General features: G+C 42.8%; 1 protein-coding gene across 1 annotated transcript; it reads right to left on the minus strand.

Moving 5' to 3' along the window:
* Window positions 1-5,199: 5,199 nt before the first annotated feature.
* slitrk5 (SLIT and NTRK like family member 5) lies at window positions 5,200-10,886 on the minus strand. Its single transcript, XM_033022928.1, has 2 exons — window positions 10,038-10,886; window positions 5,200-8,182 (listed from the first exon to the last, which is right to left on the minus strand). The coding sequence occupies exon 2, from the start codon at window positions 8,129-8,131 to the stop codon at window positions 5,522-5,524; it is 2,610 nt and encodes an 869-aa protein (XP_032878819.1). The 5' UTR covers window positions 8,132-8,182; window positions 10,038-10,886; the 3' UTR covers window positions 5,200-5,521.
* Window positions 10,887-17,596: the final 6,710 nt, after the last annotated feature.

Below are 17,596 nucleotides of genomic sequence, written 5' to 3' on the forward strand. Positions count from 1 at the left end.
CAGCAAAATGTTGTTTAAAAAAAAATATTTCAACATCACAAATGAAAATGAGTCAAAAATACCTTGGTGTTCAATTCATATGCACTGACTAATACATTTGCAACAAATGTTAGTTTGTCAATCAAATAAAATGATTGTCTTTGAAATATTTTTGGGGGGTGTTTTTTTCATGTTATTGATAATACATCTCTGGAAAATGCTGTTATGTTTTTGCTTTGTCTGTCCATAAGGTTAAATTCCAACCCCTCCACAAAAAAAGCAATGTGTTTTACTTTACAGGATACAAAATAACCACTTATTTGTCCATCAAAATAAATGAACATGGGAAAGATCTATTTAAGATGCTTTTTGTCCTAAATATTACATCACACTGCCTCAACACAGCCAACACATCAAAAACTTGGCCCACCCTGGTTATTCTTTCTTCTCCCTGCACCCGTTTGGCATAAGGTACAGAAGCTTGAAAGTGCGCACCACTAAACTCAGGAACAGCTTCTTCCCCTCTGTTATCAGGCTTCGGAAGAGTCATTCCATAAACCAGGGTACTGTCCGATTCAGCTCTCCCCCATTGTGCTCATTCAACTTGGTCTATGGAACTGATGTACTGTATCTTCACCATTGCTATGGATTATACTTGATTTGAAAGAATGGTAAATCTGATCTGTTTGGATAACATGCAAAGTAAAGCCTTTCACTGTACCTTGGTGCACATGGCAATAATAAACTTAAAACCTAAACATTTCTATAATTGAAAGAACCCTGGATGCTTTGCAATGGAGTAAGTACTTAAATTAAGCACTAAAATATATAGAGTGTGATATATAATGGGGGATATAAAGGCTGACCATTTCTTTTAATTGCCATGTTTTTTGTATCCATTGCTTGTGCTCAGTTCAGTAGCATAGACTCATTAAGAGTATTTGATATTCATAGGAATCATATTACATTATGTTTTGGTGTGCACGCTCGACTAATTACTTGCCTATGTAGGGATTTTCTTTAGTTTGTAAACATGTGTGAAATAATCATTGAAACAAGGAATTGTCTTAATTTAAATCTATATATAATTTAGTGTTATTATAGATTTGTTCTTTACTAACAAGAGTAGCAGATTAATATATTGTACCATATATCTTTAAGAACACACTGAACAAATAACTGTTCCACAAATATCTTAGCGAGTAAAACACAAAGTGCTGGAGTAACTCGTTAGGTGAGGCAGCATCTGGGGAGAGAATGGACAGGCGACTCTTCTTTAAACTGATAGTAAGATATCCAAAATATCACAAATATCCCAAAGAGTAGGTTTGCCTGATTAGTTCCAATACCTCTGTATATTTCATTAATTTCAGCAATATAATTGTGGTTATTATAATCAATGCTGTGCAATAAATTGTGAGATTATAATCACCAGATGAAACAAACCATAGTTATCTAGTTTTGAACATTTGGTATTTTACTCGAATCGAAGAAAATAGGGACCTGACTATGAAATGGTTACTTATCTTATGACTTGTTATTTGTGTTGCAAAGCACAATATGCACACTGACTCAGCAGGTCAATTTTTGCAAAGTCCAGCATAAATTCTTATGTTATCCAAAACAGCTTTCCTTTGGAACTAAAAATAATTGATTATGTTGTGAAATTTTGGAGTTTAAGACCCATTTAAAATAATAAATGATCTCAGTGAAACATTACTATATGCACACAGTATGGAATATATACAGGATGTGTAGGAACTGCAGATACTGGTCTGAAGAAGGGACTTGACCTGAAACATCACCCATTCCTTCTATCCAGAGAGGTCAGTGGAAAAAGTAGGCTATGTGGCAGGAAACCTTGTTTCTTTAACAAATAAGCATTGTCCTTGAAGTTACTGGCATACCCTACCAGAAGCCCAATTCTGTGCATCACTTGACTCGCATGGAGTTCAAAGATGCAGTTCTGGGCATATAGTTTTCAGAAAATGTAAGTGTGGTGAAAGCAAAGTGTGTTCAAAACATTTCCTCGTACATTCAAATGTTGACTTAAAACAGTTTCTTGTGTCCTGTTTTTCCCATTTCACCAGGATGATGTGGCGAGGAAAGATGTGGCTGGAAAAGTAATTGTGTGTTAATAAAACATTATATTTATAATACTCCAATCATGCCACAAAATTCTCAATCAGTGACAATTCTTCATAATTTGTGGGTTGATTAATGCTACTCTTTGGTTTCCTTAAAAAAAAATAGGGTCTTACCTTTAAATTGTCTATTATTTTGATGAATTTGCAAGAATTGCTGATGAATCGTCTATTAAATATGCCATGGCAAGTTATGGTTCATTAAGAGCTAACATAAGAACATTGTAATAACTTGACAAATCTTAAGGCAATACCAATTAATCTATTTGGCAGAATACTTTTTTTTGTTCCAGTAATATTTGGCAGTTTGCTTTAAAGGATTATTAAAAATGAAATATTGTTTTCCTTTTTTATTACTTTGTCTCACTCAATTCATTTTTTCCTCTCAACCTTCATTTCTCTTTTGGTAACCGACTTGAATACTACCGATACATTTTCTTTCCTCTCTCATATACTCTTGCTACTTTATCAATCTTTACATTTGGTTAGTTAAGGAGTGGGATAATAATCCCGTTGTTATTGAAGGTTCCTGATACCTCTCTGATCTTGCTGCAGCATTATCAGATCATACTTCCAACAAACATGGTTTAAAAGGTCTTCTGAGCTTGAAGAAGCGAGAAGGTTTAATAGCACATGGCATGCACTAGCAATATTTGGAGCATAATAATTAAAATGTTATTTTAAATAATAGCATGTTTTATGAATGTAAAATAGAAATGACACTGGATTCCATCTGGCAATCAAAGCATTCTTCTGCTTAGAAAGTGTCTGTAAAGCTGCAGCAAATAAGGAATTCACTGTTCCATTTCATATCTGGTGCATACGCCAAATAAGCACTGACTCTTGTATGGTGATTCAATAATTCAGATGCTCCATCCTATCTGAGTTGTGTAAGTAGAAGGTTTCCCAGAAATAATTTTAATGAGTGAGGTAATTCTACAGTTATGTTCAAGTAAATAAAAAGAACATTCAAAACTCTTCCTCCTTTAACAAACATACATTGTGATTTATTAGTCTTAACAATATCTCTGGTGAGGATGCGATAAATATGTTGTGTTTTATTGCACCAAAGTTAATAAAACCAACCAAGAAGAAAATAGAATAAATACTGTGATTTTTTTATATTTGAGATACAATTAGTGCTTCAATAAAATGTTTTAATATTTTCAGGAAAGAGAGAAGTCTGAATTTCCATCATATGCTGTTGTATTTCACCTGGGCCGAGCAAATAGAATGCATCTGTTAATTTGCAACAAAACTATTATTTCTAAGGAACTTCCGCCTGCATTTTATTCTCCATAAGTGTGCAGTAAAAAAAAAAAAATTATAATGAGTAACAATAGATTTCTATTATCCTGACATTTAATTCCCACAAGCATAGGCCTGGATCCTTCTTAGGCTTAGCCATGATAGTTAATTATCTACAAAAAAGCAAGTGTGAGAAAGGTTTACTGAATCATTAAGATAATTTAATCAGAGAAAGAAACAATATGTATGACATTAAAAAAAAATAATCAGATGTCATTTTAATGAAACATCTTTCACAATTCCAATACCATTAGTGGCTGTGATTTGTCATCGACTTAAATATTGTTTTCATAAGACTTGCATGAGAAACTATTTTAAATGTATTTGACAGATTTCAAAGAGTATTTCAACTGCTTATGTTTTCTGGCTGAAATACTTGAGGTATATCTGCTTTTAGCCAAATCTCCCAGAAAAGTATTTTAAATAAATAAATGTAAACTATACCAAAATGAAAACCTGCTTTACTGCATAGTTCATGGAGATGCTATGTACTATCTCATGAATTAAATTAACTCAGTATCAATTCTCACACATTATATATGTGGGAAAATTGTGGTGAACAGTGAAACAACATTTAAATACCACAGCAGTGTTATGAAAATCAAGATTTTCAATCAATTCAAACAAATATGGAGTGGAATATTGTGGATTGCCTAACTATTTGAATCCCATATGAATGTAAGGTGATTACTTTAAAAGAGTAAAACCAATGGATATAGAAAATTACTGAATAAATACTGACCAGCTAATGGCATGTATTTGTAGAGACCTCTACTGGGGATGTTAATGCAAACTGTTCAAACAGTATTCCAGATCTCATATTGACTGCCTCTTTTACTAAAATTGCTTGATCAATGCATCATTCTGCTGACCCCTAACTCATATTCTGGTTGCAGAACACCAGAAATCTTGATAGAAATCTGGTTCATTGAAAAACTGCAACTCCATGATAACAACTGGTTAAAATGAATAATGGTAAACCCTGTTAAAATGAATAATGGTAAACCCTGTTAAAATGCTGCTCTCTGACAAATGTTTTTAAATGTATTTTTGTTTTATTTGGCTTTAAATAGCCACTTAAAACAATTTGCTATTTTTAATTCAACTGCCTTTATAATTTCTATTTTGTTAAACTATATATTGTATGTAAAAAAAATATGTCACACAAATAGCCAGTTTGAACACCTGGTGGTGTAATATAACTACCCCTTTCAGTTTTTTTTCCCCTTTAAGTGTACAGACAATACATACAGTTTTGTACAATCCATCATATAGCCCTGCGTGGCCCCAGTGCACTCACTGATTTGTGCAACTCTGAGATGAATATTAAAGACCCTGAGGTCTCTTTCTAATTTAAAAGTGCAGAATGCATACAAAGACATCCACTTAAAGTATAAGAGCTTCATAATAATATTAGGGGTGTGCTAGTCCCTCAAAGGTTTGCTGGAAGGCCAATTTGATCCTAATTATAAAGACGGCTGAAGCTAGAACCAAACTGAAACTGTGCATTGTACATCATCTAAAACACACAGAGATCAACTGCAACAGGTATATTATGTCCTGCAGCAAAGCTGCAATGTACTGATGGATTTCTGAACATCATGCGCTATTTTTGATGTCATCTAGGAATAAGCAAAATGCTTTGGTTGGAGTTAACTCCTGGGATTTTTTTTCTGTGATGAGAAGCAGTTCACCGGGTCCATTTTGTAACTAAAATGTTCAACTTGAATAAATGTGTTGTGAAGAAACAACAATCTTACCAGCACACTTTAGATGTAATGCCACTTTAGTTAAAAACTATATTGTAGCCCAAAAGATAATAAGACCGCAACGTCCCTTTAGAAGCAATAACACCCAAAACGATTACTTATACCTACTGCCATCATAACACCTTCAGTTGAACTCCTTGGATCCTTGATCAAATTCAAATGTTTCAGTGGACATGTGTTTGTGCTGCACACCCCTTGTTTAAATATCCGTTCAAGGTGACAATCTGGTGCCAATGCATTCACCTCAAATATTGATGCTAACCAGAGAGAAAAAAACCCAGATAATTATAAATAAATACTGTATATAAACAACTCTCTGGCTCAGAACTGACTGCACGTGGCCTGTTTTTCGAGAACTTCGAGGTAGTCTGGCTCAACGTGAAACTTTGCCTTGAGTTCCAGATAGTCATTTCTAATTTGCTCAGCATATAAATTACTGGGTGCCCCATACAGCACCGTCTCCCTCATCCCTTCTGGATGTAAATATTGACGTCTAACTTCATAGTTTGGTGAGTAATTATAGTTTGGTGGGCTGCCATAATTATAGTCAACACTGTTCCCACTGGGCGACACCTTCTCGGGTTCTAAAATCCCACGGTAGAAATGATCTACATCTTGCACTGTGGAGATTTCTTCATGTGGCTCTATGACGCTGATGCTGTATGTGGGGCTACTCAGCTGGTTCTCCCTCTCCTCCTCTGGATGGTTTCTGTAGGCGACTTTCAGCTCCTGTAAATCCCTGTAGTCGTCCACTGAATTGCCTTCCCTGGATCTGTAGATGGGGTTCTTGCACATGTGTCCCAGAGGCTGGGGGATGTACTCGTACACTTGACTGACTGGACCCTTGGCTTTGGGGGCCGACCTGTGGCTGTAAACACTGTACTGCAAGTTGAAGGAGCTCACGTCCGAGTTGTTGGTGCTGGCCCGATCGCTCTGGGCCTTTTTCCGACGTTTCATCACCACCACGAAGAGGCCAGCGGCAACGAACACGGATGTGATGAAAACCAAAAGTAAGCTCAGGATGAGGACGGAGAGCGGCACCGAGCCGGCGTCTGAGATGTACTGAAGCGGGGTGGCCGCGGTGGTGGGTATTTCTGTGGACTGGGTAACGGAGGGACTGGGAGTCGACACCACTACATTTGAGTAATCGGGGCAGATTATATCGGATTTAATCGTTCGCAGGTCTTTTCCTGCGAACCTTTTGGGCGATTCACAGATCACGTCATTTATAAGCGTGCCAGTATTAAACTTTTCCAGCCAAAGCTTCATGCCCACTATATCACAAGTACAATCCCAGGGATTTTCGTACAGATCGATCTGTATTAAAGATTTAAGTTGCTCGAGGACTCCAACCACAGGCAGGGAGGTGAAACGGTTACTCCGCAAACTGAGCCTGGTCAAATTCAAACCAAGAAAGATATCCCCGGGAAAAGCCCTCAGCAGGTTGTTATTTATAAAGAGCAGCTGCAAACTGGGCACCGGCCGAAAGGTGCCGTGCACTATCACTTTGATGGCATTGTACTCTAGGTAGAGATACTGCAAGCTTCGCAGGCCGTCAAATATCTCTGAAGTGAGTCTTTCGATGTAATTACCATTGAGATAAAGTCGGCGCAAATGTGTCAGGTTCATGAAAGCACGGTCCTGAACCACGGTTATTTTATTGTTGCCAAGGTGCAATAAATCTAATCCTGGCGTGTCAAAGAAATCGGAGCGTCGCACGGTCAGAATGTAATTCCCAGTGAGGTACATCTTTTTGGGATTATAGGGTTTTGGCTCCAGTTCCGATATTCTTTCGATTTTTCTTTCCTGGCAATTTACGTTAAGACCGAGGTCGGAGATCTGCATGTTGCACGTGCATTGGCGAGGGCACACTAAAGGCACAGGAGGCTTGGTCTGATAGGCGAAAATTGGTCCATAGTTGTATCCTTCTTTTAAGGAGGGGCCCTTGGAGGTGGCGCGCACACGTGGTACTTTGGGGAGGCGAGTGCCTTTAGGGGCCTTGGCTGCGAACTTGGATACAGGCGAAGAAGTAATGAAGGAGGTTGCCGGCGCTGCAGTGGTGTAGAAATAACCGTGTGTGGTCAAAGGGGGCACGGGTTTCCAATCCGAGTCCATGTTCAATCTCCTGGGACATAGCTCCTGCTTGGCGACCTCGTCCAGGTCCCTGCCATGGAGCCGGAAAGGCGTCTCACAAACAACCTCCCCGACCAAGGCAGTGTAAGAGATGCTCTCCAGCCAGGCCTTGAGAGCTATGAGATCGCAGGTGCAGTTCCAGGGGTTTTCCTCCAGCTGCAGTTCGACCACTCTATCCATGTGCTCCAAAAGCCCCGCGTAGGACAACATCTTGAGCCTGTTGCCCCGCAAATCAAGGTGGGTGAGAGGGACGTGTTTGAAAATGTTGCTGGGCAAGGTGCTGAGGAGATTGTCGTTCAGTATTAGGACTTGCAGCATGTGTAGTTTATTGAGGGCACGGCCTTCGATCGAGCTGATGTAGTTATAATCTAGCTGGAGATATTCCAAATTTTCCAGTCCAGAAAAAGTATCATCTCGTATCGCTTCCAATTTATTATTATTGAGGTGCAGCCTCCGAGTCGCCCGCAGCCCGTTGAAAGCGCCCGCTTCGATGTCCTGTATCTCGTTGCCACCCAGATGTAGTATAGCAACCCCAGTGAAATTAATAAACTCGTTCGAGTACAGTCGATGGAGCAGATTCCCGGTTAGAAAGAGATGGTAGACAGAGAACCGCGGCGGACTGATCTGCAGCAGGCTGATGATCTCGCTGTTCTCACAACCCACGACCAGCACTTCGTCTTTCTCTTCGCAGGAGCAGAGATTTTCACAAATCTCTCCGTAGCTTTCGATGGTTTCAGCCCAAGAAAGGACGAAGGATGCAAAAGCGATGGTCTGCGTTATCCAGGCATACATTTTCATGGTCCGAGCGCGGATCCGTGTTCAGTCTAGTGCTCTGTTACAGTTTATCACCTTCAGAAGATAAGAAAGAGTGTAAATACTTTCCATTGCAAGCGATCGACTAACGTCACCAACATAACTGCCCCCCCCCACACCCCCCAACATCCCCGCCTCCAACACACACAAACATACACCCCGCCATCATCACCACTTTCAAGGGAGTGGGCTATTTTCTGAGGACAGATTCGTTTGGTGAAATAGCCATCAGCTTCTCAACTGATCGCTGCAATGACGTCGAGGTCATCAAAAGTTAAAATGACATCCCCGGTATAATTTCAGGAATCTGATCGCTTCTCAGTTCCAGGCCAGATCCTTCAGTGGCGACAGTTCAATGCATTGGGCGAGGAGACGTATTCGGTGGACAAGGAATGATTGGAGTCTCTTAGTTGAGATAGGAAGTTGCATTTTGTGTTAGCGTCGCTTATCACACATCGCGTTAACATCACTCCACCATCAACATGTCTTTGACTAGATTTCAGAAATGTGTCTTCAGTTAAACGTTTATTTTGCAACAATAAAGCCCTAGGTTGGTAAGTAGAACACTTCTAAGTTCTTTATTTATAGGAAATCGTGACCTTTCGATAAAGAACCCTTGACTAAAAATAGCTCTCACCAAACATATGCACATTTGCAAATAATTCCAAATAAGATGTTAATTTGTTTTCACATAAATCACTCCATACAACGTAGCCCACGCTTCCAGTTATACGCAGCTGAGTGCTTTCAGAAGCAATTGCGGTTCATATTCTTCACAGAAGATGACAAAGTAATGATGAGCGTGGTTTTATTTTTTTTCTCCCTCGCTCTCATTCGAACTGAATACTGATTTCTTCCCCCAACTGAGTTACCCCATCCCTCCAAACAGTGGCGGGTTTGAAGAACAGTTCGGCACATTCAGCCATATCTGACGTCGCGTTTCCATGCGAAATTTCGCAAAAGCAGCCTCGTGAAAGTACAGTAGTTAGATCGGAAAATTTGGCTGAAGCCGATGGCCAACGTTACAAAGCAGGAACTGCTGGTTATAATAGGCGAGAACTGTCGCAGACCCTCATCCCTCAGGGTAAAAGACACACAAGTTGATTAAAGGCAAGCCAATAATCTACGACAGCGATTTAATACCCAAATTTAATCTAGCTGAAACAAATCCGATTTCCTGCCGCTATTTTTTCATTCAACCACTGCATCGCACAGGCTTCGCAAAAAGACATGTAAATTTCTACCTACTGATGCTGAAAATCACTTCGTTTCGAGCATGGTTGCTTTTTGCTCGACTCAATCTTTTCCAACCTCAAGGATACGAATGCACAAGGTTGCAGCGCAACATTTAAACAAAGCGCAATTAAACGTTTAGGCATTTCAACACGATTATTAGGACCCCCCACCCCCACCTCATCCCATTATGGACGAATGAGAACCGTGCTCTTTCCCCCTTTATCAACAGCGTCTCCCATCGTTTTCCTCGATGCTGTATGCATGGGCAAATGTTACTTCGTCCACCCACGCACCTCCCACCCCGATCATCCCACCTCCCCAAATAAAAGAAAGTTCACAATTTTATCAAATATATCAGCATAGAATGCAACGATGGAAAACGTTAAACTTCAGGATTAGCACAATACGCACAAGGATAAATCAGCGGTATTCAATGAATGCCCGACAACGCGTCTCTCCGGATCACTGCTATCTGTGTTTCATGTTTTAATGCCAGAAGATTGATTTATTTTCATTATTTTGCTTATGTCCAATACTTTCCACCCGTTACGTCTAGCATAAAGAAATAGATTTACAAATAAGACCCTTTCTTACTTCCAGAACCGAGAGATAACGCTCGCCAAATTCAGTTACAATAAGATTTGAATTTACTTACCCGGCTCGGCTCCTGCGAGTTCATAATATTGCAGGAGGTGGTTCGTTTCCGGCCAGGATCCGAGTTAAACTGTTGGATGTGTGATTAGGAATGCTTAAAGTGGTTCTACTGGTTCTCGGTCTGCTGTGTGCTGCCGTTGCGAGGTTTTCACAGACTGCTTCAGATTATCAACACGACCGTGAGCCGATGGGGGACTTCGCTCACTTCACTTACAGCAACTTTACCCTGCGATTACCATGGCTAACTGAAAAATAAAAATCGCCAGCCCAACACACCGCCTTCTTGTCCTTCATTTCGGCGCTAACAAAAAAAAAAACCCTTCCATGATGACAGCGCTTCCTTTAATCGCGATCTGTAAAATATGGCAGTGGCGATCTCATCCACTGGCTGTGCCTTAAAGTGGAAAGTCGGGTGATGAAGCTGTGAAGTGTACTTGTCTAGAGAAATCCACGGTCGTATTAATGTGGATTTAAATCAACCCTCGGGGAATGCGGAAGGATGTCGCTCAAAGTCCTTATCGTGTATCCTTGCTTTTCCATTATCCAGAGCCATTGAAAGCCTAACGCCGCTGTCAACAGCAGCACGAATCCACGCTGTAATTTGAGGGACAAAATATCAAATTTGCAATGGAGGATGCATGTTGCGCAAATAATAGCTGGGAAATAAATCTTAAAGCCAGAATCTTCCACTAGTTTTGAATAGCACTCTTCATTCGGTTTTGTACGACGATGTATGTTGTTTTACATTCCACCTAGGCTGATCCAGTCCATATTTTTAAGGGGGTAATAAATCAGCGCTAACAAACCATTTGCAGGAGCGTCAGTATTTAGTGTACTCAGCTTGGTTGTTTGTCATTCCAGCCATTTCCCAAATAACAGGCAAACAAGCAGCAAAAAAAAAAGCTGTTCGTCTGAGGCCAGCATTGTATTGGCCAATAGATGGCAGTGCAGGGTGACACAAATAGATACTGACACAGAAAACTCCCTCTGTTTGACGTTGTCGATATCATGGAAAGAACAACCTACATTGTGTGGAAACAGTTGATTTCGGAACAGAGTTACCTGGTGGTATTCGCTCGGGCTCCTATTTCCCACTTGACGACCACAGGTGTGATACTTCATTATGTACCAATCATTGTAATTGGCCGTGAAGTTGCAGAAAATGTATTTTAAATCACAATTAATAATCACCTAACAACCCCTCGTACAAACAAGGCCTCACAACCAGTACATATTTTTAAAAACATTTTAAAGAGTTACCACTGCAATGCTAGAACAGAGGAATGTTTGTGATTCTTGCTCTGTTGGCAATATTTTTGTTTTTTTTCTTTTGTCTGTTTTAGTTAAATTTAGTTTATTAGGTTGTGTGTGTGTGGGCGGGTGGGAGATACATGGTTTTAGTCTCTTCCTTCGGGGGGATGCAACTTTTTCTTGTCGTGTCCCCCATCTCTGTCTGCGCTGAGGCCTAATGGCGGAGCTGTCGGCCTCGGGGCTGTGGCGGCATTCCGGCGTTCTGGCGGCGGTGGCCCGACTTCGGAGCTGTGGCGGCGTTCCGGCATTCTGGCGGCCCAACTTCGGAACTGTGGCGGCATTCCGGCGGCGACCCGACCAGAGCTGTGGCGGCGTTCCGGTGGTGGCGGCCCGACTTCGGAGGCTCGGCCGCGGGCCCAGTGGACGACATCGTCGAGAGCCCGTAGGTCACAGGTTGGTGACCTGTTTTTCCGGAGCTCCCGCAACAACAGCTTCGGCCGCTGGACTGGAGGGTGGCAGCTTTGACCACCCCGGGCCACGGAGTTTAAACCGGCCTGTTCGCGGAGCTTGGATTCAGCCGTGGGACTGACTTACTTACCATCACCCGGCGGGGTCACAACATCGGAGGCCTGGATCGCCTCAGCGCAGAGGGAGAACAAGGAGGGAAGATACAAAGACTTTAAGACGTTTGCCTTCCATCACAGTGAGGAGGTGCCTGGTGAACTCACTGTGGTGGATGTTAAATTTGTGTTTATTGTGTGTTTTTTATTATTTTTATTATATGTATGACTGCAAGGCACAACATTTCGTTCAGACCGAAAGGTCTGAATGACAATAAAGGATACTTTGACTTTTGATATTGTGCTGGCCTTTATAAATCAGAGCATTGAGTATAAAAGTTGGGATGTAATGTTAAAATTGTACAAGGCATTGGTGAGGCCAATTCTGGAGTATGGTGTACAATTTCTGATGGTACTCAGTAGGTAAGGTAGCATTTATGGTGAGTATAACTGAGTTAATATTTGGAGTTGATGGCCTTGTAATAATAATAATAATAATAATATCTTTTATTGTCATTGCACGTCAGTGCAACGAGATTTAGTATGCAGCTCCACTGATGTACAAGAAAGGTAAATAAATACAATACATAAATAAACAAGCTGAATTGATTGACGTGACCATCTGAGGGAGACTGTCCAAAGGGGGTGAGTGGGGGGGCACTCATTAGGGATCGGTTCAGAGCCGCAATAGCTCTTGGGATAAAACTGTTCCTGAGTCTGGAGGTTCGGGCGTAGAAGGCCTTGTAACGTCTGCCGGAGGGAAGTAGTTGAAACAGACCATGGCAGGGGTGTGATGAGTCCTTACGGATGCTGAGGGCCTTCCTGAGGCACCGCGTGTGGTAGATGCCCTCCAAGGCTGGTAGCTCTGTCCCGATGATCCGCTGCGCTCTGTTGACGACGCGCTGAAGAGCTCTCCTCTCCGCCTCCGTGCAGCTGAGATACCACACAGAGATGCCATACGTTAGTATGCTCTCTGTGGTGCAGCGGTAGAACGTTGTCAGCAGCTGTTGGGGCAGACCAGTCTTTTTTAATGTCCTCAGGAAGAACAGTCGTTGCTGCTCCTTCTTGACCAGCGCGGCGGTGTTCGTGGACCATGTGAGGTCTTCTGAAAAGTGAGTGCCCAGAAACTTAAAGCTGGACACTCTCTCCACACGTTCCCCGTAAATGGAGATTGGGGCGTATTCTCCAGAATGGGACCTCCTGAAGTCAATAATCAGCTCCTTGGTCTTGGAGGTGTTTAGTGCCAAGTTGTTATTGGCGCACCAGTCCGCCAGGTTCTGCACCTCCGCTCTGTAGTTTGTTTCATCACCGTTGGTGATCAGCCCAATCACTGTTGTGTCGTCTGCAAACTTCACGATGGTGTTGGTGTCGAATGCAGGGACACAGTCGTGAGTGAAGAGGGAGTAGAGCATGGGGCTTAGTACACAACCCTGTGGTGTGCCGGTGCTCAGGGTGATGGTGGAGGACAGGTGCGGGCCCAGTCTCACTGCCTGCGGTCGCTCCGTGAGAAAGTTCAGAATCCAAGCGCATATCGGTGAGCTGAGGCCTAGCTGGTGGAGTTTGGTGGTGAGCTTGGTGGGGATGACCGTATTGAATGCAGAGCTATAGTCAATGAAGAGCATCCTCACATACGTGCCCTGTCTGTCCAGGTGAGTCAGGACAGTGTGAAGGGCCAGAGAGATGGCATCCCCTGTATGCAAATTGATGGGAGTCCAGTGAGGCAGGGATGCTGGATTTAATATGGGAGAGGACCAGCCTTTCGAAGCACTTCATAGGGATTGGAGTCAGGGCAACCGGGCGGTAGTCGTTGAAGTTGGTGATTTTGGACTTTTTCGGCACCGGCACTATGGTGGCTGTTTTCAGGCACTTGGGGACCGTTGCCAGAGATAGAGACAGATTGAAGATTCTCGTGAATACCTCCGCCAGCTGTCCAGCACAGTCCTTTAATACTCTTCCCTGGACTCCATCCGGGCCTGCAGCCTTGCGTGGATTGATCCTACGCAGAGCGCACTGTACCTCCTGAGTGCTCAGTGTTAAGGCCTGTCCCTCCGCAATGGCCGGGGTTATTCTACACCTGGTGGTGTTGCCAGTTTCGAACCGGGCAAAGAAGGTGTTTAGTTCATTGGCCAGTGTGATATCACCGTGGGGGCAGGCGGGGCTGCTCTTGTAGTCAGTGATGTCCCTGACACCCTGCCACATGCTTCTGGTGTCCGCGGTATTGAAGTGGTCTTCTACCCTTTGCCTGTGGATGACTTTGGCCTTTTTTATGCCTCTGTTCAGGTTCGACCTGGCCGCACTGTAAGCAGAAGTGTCCCTGGATTTAAAGGCGTTGTTGCGTGCCCTTAGCAGATCCTGAACCTCCTTGTTCATTCAGGGTTTCCGGTTTGGGAACATCTTTATTTGCTTGTCCACTGTGACAGTCTCCACACAGTAGTTGATGTAGGAGGGCACAGTGGATGTGTACTCCTCCAAGTCTACCTCTGTACCACTGGCAGCCTGTTGTGCAAACAGGTCCCAGTCGGTGCGATCAAAGCAGTCCTGGAGTTGTAGGGTGGCATCCTTGGGCCATATTTTGACCGTCCTTATTGCAGGTTTGGTCTTGCGGATGAGGGGTTTATATGCAGGCAGTAGAAACAGTGAGAGGTGATCGGATTGTGAGAACTTATAAAGATCTCTTAACTAAAACATTAACTGTGTTGTCTCCACTGATGCTGCCTGACCTGCTGAGTTATTACTTGGGCTTTGGGCAACATGTAAAAATTGATCGCGACTAAAAATATGTCGCCGTGGAAAAAATCAATATTTATTTAGTCATAGGTCTAGTCGAATCCGGTCGTAGTAGGTTGTGATGCTAGCCGTAGGTAGTCAAAGGTGGTCGAAAGTAGTCAATGGTAATAGCTCTGCGGTGAAAAAAAGGTCAGTAGAAAAAAACTGTGATTTCAACAGCAGAACATCACCTCTTTCAGTCCAAGGCATGTTCTTTCATAGCTAGAGAGTTTTTTGGAGAGGAGATGTGTTTTAGAAATGACACCAAAAAGGCAGCAGCGCAGGGGGAGGGCACAACCCTGAAAAAAACCTGCCATGTAGGGGTTGCCCACCCAGGAGGAGGAATGGCAGGAGATGATGCCACAGGAGGTGATAGTGCAGGAGAAGGTAGCCCTGCATGGAGGAGACCAGGGTGGTAGTATATGGCCCCACCACCACCCCATCCTTCACTGCCTCATTTGAAGGCAGCAAAGCAGCCCATTCCCCTGTGTCTGACACAGCATCAGAGGCAGATGCCCCATTGGTGGTGAGGGAGGGCAGGAGGATGGTTATGCCCTACACCTTCACCAGGCAGCAGCAGGGGGACCTTGAGGAATGGTTCCAGCAGAATGCCATCCTGTCCGAAAAGGAAAATGAGGGGTACAGGGACAGGGACAAGAATGGCATGCTCACCATCCACTGCCCCACATGTGTGCTTAAAGTTCCGTCTTTTGTCAAAGCCCAGCGCCACTCTCTTCCAGTCATCTGTTGTACTGGGACAGTCCATCACATCATCTCCATTCACCCATTGAGACTTCTTCTTGTGCTTCCTCTTCACCGTTGCTCTTCCCCTTCTACCTTTCTTAAAAGGCTGCTGAAGCAAAAGGGCTACTGCAAACAGCAGTAGTTGTATTTTTACTAATATCCTGCAAACCAGTTCCTTCCTTGCTTGCATTTTTCGGAATGATTTTTAAAAAAAACCTGGGAGGCATTTTTTAGTGAGAAAAAAATGCAGACATGATTTTTTCATCAGGTGATCATTTGAGCTGCAGACACTCGTCACTGGTTGTACTCATTCACGGACCAATTTGCCAGAGACCATCCTCGAGTAAAATGTATATGGTCGAAGCTAGTCTTCAACATAGTCTAAGGAGGTCGAAGGAGGTCTTCTTCATAGTCGAGGGAGGTCTTCAACATAGTCGTAGGAGGTCATACACATAGTCGTGGAAGGTCATAGGAGGCCATAGGTCACCGTGACCTTGATTTTTTTTTAAAGTCGCTTAAGGTCGCCAGAGGTCGCGGTGGAGGTCGCCCAAGTGGGACAGGGACTTAGTGCTTCAAAGAATACACTCATTATTCCCAGCCAATCTTTTACCTGAATCACTTCTGATGAAAAGTAAAACTGCTCATTATGTAAGAACCATTACTGCATTCCAACACTACTTTGGCTCTAAAGGTCTTTACAAAAAACATGCTGAGCCCATGAAATGCAACGTATAAATGTAAGTCTTATAGGCCTTTTTCACGGGGCGACTTGACGCAAGAGTTAAAGGGCTTTCTCACGGTGCGACCTGATGCAAGACTTAACAAGAGTTTAACATCGTGGGAACCTCCTGCGATAACAGTACGGCATTCGTGGACCACCGAGGACCTCCGTGGCACTAACGGCAGGTAGTCGTGTAACTTTGTAAAGTCGGGAGAAAATTCAAAATTTTTTGAATTTCTCCAAGAGTGACGAGCACTTTTTGGTGAGCGTTGCAACATTGTATGAACGCAGATGCCAGTGCGATATCCGTGCGATATCCGTAATGACTCTTGCGGGTACCGTGGGAACTCCTGCGAACGGTACACCAGGAAGCTTGACAGAGGGGACATAAGGTGAGTAAAAAAGGTGGTCTCAATATCGCCAATGGACCATGTGTCCATCGAGGACGTCCCACCTAATTGTCATTGTTTGAGAATCTTTTTCACAGTAAGACTTGCAGAGATGCCTCTCAGAAAAGCACAAAGAAAGGGGTCAAAGAAAGTCAGAAAGTTTTTAGCCATGCAGGTAAATGAGGAGGAGACTCAGAAAGAGAGACAGGTGGAGAGGCTAGAGGAGATGCCAGAGATACCACTGCCTGTGGGCTCCTTGGAGCAGGGAGAGGGTGATCCTTTATTCTTGTGCATTTTTTTTTCTGTTGGTGGCTCCATATTTTATTATATCCTGAAGTGTGATAAAGCTTTTACCTCAGCATTTGGATTGTCATTGCTTGTTTACCTCACTGCTAAATAAATTATTTTTTTACTATCAGCTTGATGTCTGCAAATCATCATTAATACATCACTACAAGATAAATGACTCTAATGTTATAATCCCTCTCATGCTGAAACACAAAATACCTTAATGGAGGTGATATAATCACATTTTCACTCATTTACATTTTTGAGTGTGCAGGACCCTGAAATGTTCAGCTATTTAAACGTGTTCTTCACCTCTTGGTAGAAAATGAAATAAGACAATCAGCACGGTAAATGTGATACAAAGTCTTTATTCCTATTTGACAATATAAGAAGATGAATTCTGTCACATATTGAGAGGAGATGCATCACACAAAACATTTGTCTGTAAAACGGCCTCGCAAACACGAAATACAACAAATGAGGCACGCAAGATTATTTAAAACACATTATATCCATCAACCTCCGCTACAAGCGTGAACTCAGGCATTTAAAGGGACAATGCAATGTTCTAAACGGCAGGTTTTGCGGACAAATATCTTATAGGAAGCACTTTTCAGAGGACAACACTAGGAAGTCAGCTTATAACATGCAGTAGTGTTCCTGTGGTCGGCTACCCATCAATATAGCTGTCCTGCCATGGCACACTCCCCAATTGTGAATTGTAGTAAGCGCAGAGATGGTCTCTTTGCTCTTTCACACTGGATGTGCCCGAGTTACCTTTCAAACGCTGCAGTGAGACCATTCTCAACTTGTTCGCACCACTTCTCCAAGCACCTGGTGT

This window comes from Amblyraja radiata, chromosome 6 (genome assembly GCF_010909765.2).
Source record: "Amblyraja radiata isolate CabotCenter1 chromosome 6, sAmbRad1.1.pri, whole genome shotgun sequence".
Classification (NCBI taxonomy): domain Eukaryota; kingdom Metazoa; phylum Chordata; class Chondrichthyes; order Rajiformes; family Rajidae; genus Amblyraja; species Amblyraja radiata.

Coding starts and splice junctions, on each gene's coding strand:
- slitrk5 (XM_033022928.1), bottom strand. CDS start 8,131: ATGAAAATGTATGCCTGGATAACGCAGACCATCGCTTTTGCATCCTTC.